Source organism: Carassius gibelio, chromosome A5 (genome assembly GCF_023724105.1).
Source record: "Carassius gibelio isolate Cgi1373 ecotype wild population from Czech Republic chromosome A5, carGib1.2-hapl.c, whole genome shotgun sequence".
In the NCBI taxonomy this organism is placed as follows: Eukaryota; Metazoa; Chordata; class Actinopteri; order Cypriniformes; family Cyprinidae; genus Carassius; species Carassius gibelio.
Genome location: NC_068375.1, coordinates 19,719,612 through 19,724,372, shown reverse-complemented (window position 1 = coordinate 19,724,372; position 4,761 = coordinate 19,719,612). Strand labels below are relative to the sequence as shown.

At 39.8% G+C, this 4,761-nt stretch overlaps 1 protein-coding gene across 1 annotated transcript; it reads left to right on the top strand.

Moving 5' to 3' along the window:
* The first annotated feature begins 1,590 nt into the window (after positions 1–1,590).
* Positions 1,591–4,349, top strand: LOC127999848 (doublesex- and mab-3-related transcription factor 2-like). Its single transcript, XM_052592216.1, has 4 exons — positions 1,591–1,752; positions 2,017–2,379; positions 2,618–2,720; positions 3,226–4,349. Exons 2-4 carry the CDS (start codon positions 2,041–2,043, stop codon positions 4,305–4,307), a joined length of 1,524 nt encoding a protein of 507 aa, XP_052448176.1. The 5' UTR covers positions 1,591–1,752; positions 2,017–2,040; the 3' UTR covers positions 4,308–4,349.
* Positions 4,350–4,761: the final 412 nt, after the last annotated feature.

Genomic DNA, 4,761 nt, shown 5'->3' with positions numbered 1-4,761 from the left:
TAATATATGTAATAAAAATAAAAACATTGTTACATGCGAGATCATTCGGCTATAGTTCATATTTAAATGTCGACAAATTAGGGGACAGACATTTTTTTCATGACCTACAAATTACGCAGGACAATAATGTGGACAAAATACCGCTCTGGATTATAAAGCCTAAAATTGTGTGCAAACTCCAGCCACATATTTGTTGTTTATTTAAACCAAACAAGCTTTACTCTCCCACGTCCCGCATAGACTGCTGCAAACCCATCACGAGCTGTAGCTGGGACAGACATTCTTCAGTGTCAGTTGATTTTACTTTGTTTTGAGAAACATCACACGTGGTAAGTCGATCGGAACAAAGAGAATTGTGTTTTGTGTAGCCTTCCCGCATGCTTAGTCAATGTTTTTTAAGTAGCCTATTGCTTGTTGTGTCAACTATCATATCACGCTCTATCTAGAGCTGAAAACAGTGTGAAAATGCATCCGTCAAGGGTTGCGCACTGTCACCTGCAACTCAGAAAGATATTAATTGGTGTAACAAGAGATCTAGTGTCTTGTGAACAGTCAAACTAATTTGTCAGACAACCGCTCCTAATGATTAAATTATAAATTGGTCTATCGGAACTTTAATCTTTGTGTGAAAAAAATATAGCTAACGTAATGTGCCTAAAACAGACAAAACATTTTTTTTTTTAGATGAGTACACTGCTTTTATTTAAAAAATGAATTCAGTGTTTTAAGATGTGATGTGTTTCAAGCTAAAAAAAAAAAAAAAAAAAAAAAAAGAATACATTAATGGTCATGTCTTGTTCATAGTTATTGCTTATATAATATTTATAGCCTATCTTAAACCAAAAAAACAAAAACACCTGTATGGCAACGCTGTTAGGCGCATTTGAATAAAAATGAAAATCCATCGCCAGTTTTTGCATTCACCAGCTGTAATTTGAATATTGTCAATTAGTGGTTACTTTAGCCACTGCAAGCACATTAACGAAATATTACAACGTAACTTGCAAAAACGGTTTTGCTATAGAATTAAACATCATAATTCTGTTGTCCAAACAGCCAGTGCATGGGCAGTTAATATCTAATTTTAAACCGATAGGCTAACAATCACGGAATATGAACAAGTGAACTGTTTTCCGCCAAAGTTTCAAGATTGTATTTATTTATTTATTTTAATTAAATATCCTTTTATTAAATAGCGTGTCTACGCTGGAATGGCCTAATTATTCAATATAACATAGCTAGTACTTATTAGTAGGCCTATTAGTAAAAAATAAGAATGCATGTGTGAGCCAAGACATGAGGGTTTGAAACTAGACCTATTAAACAGCTGAACCCCCAGTGTTCTCCGCGATTAATTGATGGTTTCCTAGGACTGTTTTATTTGCAACTTCACCCCATTAACAACTTTGTTCAGAGAGTGATTCCAATTCCAGCCAATGGGGAAGCTCCGTTCACATCAAGCCAATCGGGAGATGCTGTCACAAGCCGTCTCCTGATTGGCTCGTTGTGAGCGGAGCCTCCCCATTGGCTGTGACAGGTTTGCTGCGCGGATCTTAGAGTTGAAAGGCTGAGAAAGGCTCTCATCACATCTCAGTGACAGATCAGGTAGAGTGAATGTCGCTCACTGATGTAAATGTGAATGTAGCCTAGTTTCCCCTGAGCATTGCTTTTTTGTCGCTTCACAGCTCTGGGGTCTAGTCTTCTAGAGACTGTTGGATATCCACTCATCCTTTATTGGTCTTCCTTGGCAAGGTATGTGTCTCTAAATCTAAATACACCGTAACATATCAAAACAAAAGTTAAACTGGTACTTCTTTTAAAGTCAAATCTAAATTACAACCTGCCGTACTGAATTCATTAAACATTTTCAACTTATCTGAATTAGCTGATGCAAATTTAAATGAACTCTTTGAAAACACAAGTAGAAATCACAGTAGCATATTAATTTAGATGTTAATCTATGAAAATATTTATTATATTAATAAAATAATTAGAACTTTTTTTTTTTCTGGACAGCATCTATTTACCCGCGTCCTGAAAATGACGGATCTTTCTGGCACGGAGTTTGAGATCGACGTGGAGGGCCTGGAAACGGAGAGCGATGATCAGGCGGTGTTCTCCGGCACCGGGGAGGACGACTCGGGGACCAAAGACGACGACAAAACCAGCCGCTTAAACCTCGGCTCTGGAGACCAGCGCAAACTGAGCCGCACTCCGAAATGCGCCCGCTGCAGGAACCACGGCGTGGTGTCTTGTCTGAAGGGGCACAAGAGGTTCTGCCGGTGGAGAGACTGCCAGTGCGCGAACTGTCTGCTGGTGGTGGAGAGACAGCGCGTGATGGCTGCTCAAGTCGCACTGAGGAGACAGCAAGCGACTGAGGTAATTGCAATCAGAATAATGCAGTTCTGAACAGGCCATTTGGACCATTTACTGTTATTAGTAGCAAACTGAGGAAACTAAATGCAAGGGTAAAAGCTGGAGAAAGTGGAAAAAAATGTAGTCAGTCATATCAAGACATTGCTCAAGAAAACAAACAAACAAAAAAAACCACAAACTGATACAAGATTACCAATTTTTAGAGTAAGATGTCTTACAACTATGTATCATTAAATTTCAGGACAAAAAGGGAATATCCGGGAAGCACATACCGGTGGAAAGAAGAACTATATATCAGCGGCACATTCGTCCATCAACCATGCTGGCAAAAAGTATTTTAGAAGGTGGGTAAAAAAATATTAAATGCACAAACTGAAGACTCTTTCCTGATTTGTTAAAAGCTGATGGTTGTTCAGTCTGAACTTTCACCTTTTTTTTTCTTCTTTCTTAAAACTAATTTTACTCCTCTTTTTTCCTTTTCTCTCAGCCTTTCTTGGACTTCTGTCCATTTCAAATTAATTCACTTGGTCCCTCTCTGGATATTTTCCCGGAGTAAGCTTCTCTCAAGTACAGCACGTTTAACTTATGCATAATTATATATATATATATATATATATATATATATATATATATATATATATATATATATATATATATATATATATATATATATATATATATATATATTACAAATTGTGCATGATATTATTGATGCTCAATTTTAACCAGCCCATGAAAAAAAACAAAAAAACTTTGAAATTAATTAAGAAATTCTTAACCCAAAAAGTGGCATAAATCTTGTCTGTTGTTATATGTTAATGAAACCAAATTCTTCATCTTCACTGACAGGATATCGTCCAGTTCAGAACGACCCATTTCTGGGAGCCAGTCCTGCTCTGCCCCCTCCTCTAAGCGACCGCATGAGGAAGAGACGAGCCTTTGCCGACAAGGAGCTGGAGACCATCATGCTGGAACGAGAATATAAAGAACGGGAGCTTCTCGAGTCCAGCCAGTCCAGCTCTGCCTCGCTTTTCCTCCCTGGTAATATGGTCCATGCTGCTGAGTATAACTCCTACAAGACGGCCTTCTCATCCTCGTCGGCCTCTTCCACGGGCGAACCTTCTCCCAAAGATCTCTGTGGATTTCTGCCCGGCTGTCTGGATCTCTCCTTGCAGTATGCTGCCACAGGTGGGACGACAGCTAACATGGAGCTCATCTCCTCCAATGTGAGCGTAGCGGCCACCTACCGCCAGTACCCGCTCTCACAGCGCTTCGTAATGTGGCCGCGGGGCAGCAGCGGTATTAGCGATGCCCTGTTATACCAGCAGTGTCTCTTGAACGCCACCGCAGTCCAGAACTTGAAACCTGGAGCTGTTTGGGATCCAAAGATGATGACCTCAACAGAAAGCCACCCGCCCGAGCAGGAACATGCTGCGTCCAGGCTCGAGGGCTCTCGCGTGGCTCCAGAGCCGTGTGATCTCCAGCCGGGGCCCAAAGAGGCTCAGACAGGACTTGGTCAGAGCGGAAGTGCCCGTTCAGCCTTCTCGCCTCCTAAGAGGGTGTATGGACAAGCATTTCCTCCACATGCAGGAAGCCATGAGCATGTGATCAACAACATGAGCAAAGACACTGCCAAGCACACACTTTCTATGAAGCTCAACTCCTTCCATTCTCTCATACAGCAGACACTCAATGACAAGAATCCAGAGAAGAATGGGCCATATTGTAAGGAACTGCTGGAGGAAGCGGCGAAAAAGTTCAGGGAGGGTACAGCCAAAGACACAGTGGGACTTAAAAGCTCTGAAAGAGCAGGAAAGGACCTTGTAGCGAAGCCGTGGAGCACCAAGGTCTCAGCAGGAGAGTCTCTGTCTTTCTCAGTGGAGGCGATATTAAAAAGACCTGCGCTTTCTTTAAACCGGACATCCCAGTAAGGCTTCCTGTAAAAAAAATAAAATACTAAAAGTACTTGCTAATTTTTTACTGACTGTATATTTATTCACACACACATACATATATTTGGAAATTTACCTGCGGAAAGACAGAAAAAGATTCTTATGCAGCATCTAAAACAATCTGCGCCGCTTTTTTGACACGTCTGTATATATAAAAATGTACATACCATTTCAGACATGCATGTTGTACATTAAAATACATCATAATGTGTGTTAAAGTATTTAAATGTTAATTTTGCAAAGTGTCAATAAAATAAAATAAAATACAAGATTTTAAGATGTCCCATGTTCATATATTATTTTGTAACTGTGATATTTTCACAAAGCAATGTGTTTATATTAAACTCTCTCTCAGGCCACCCATGATGTAGACAACTTACATCAATGCAGTAATGATCAATAATATTATTTTATTGTAGAACATTATAATAGA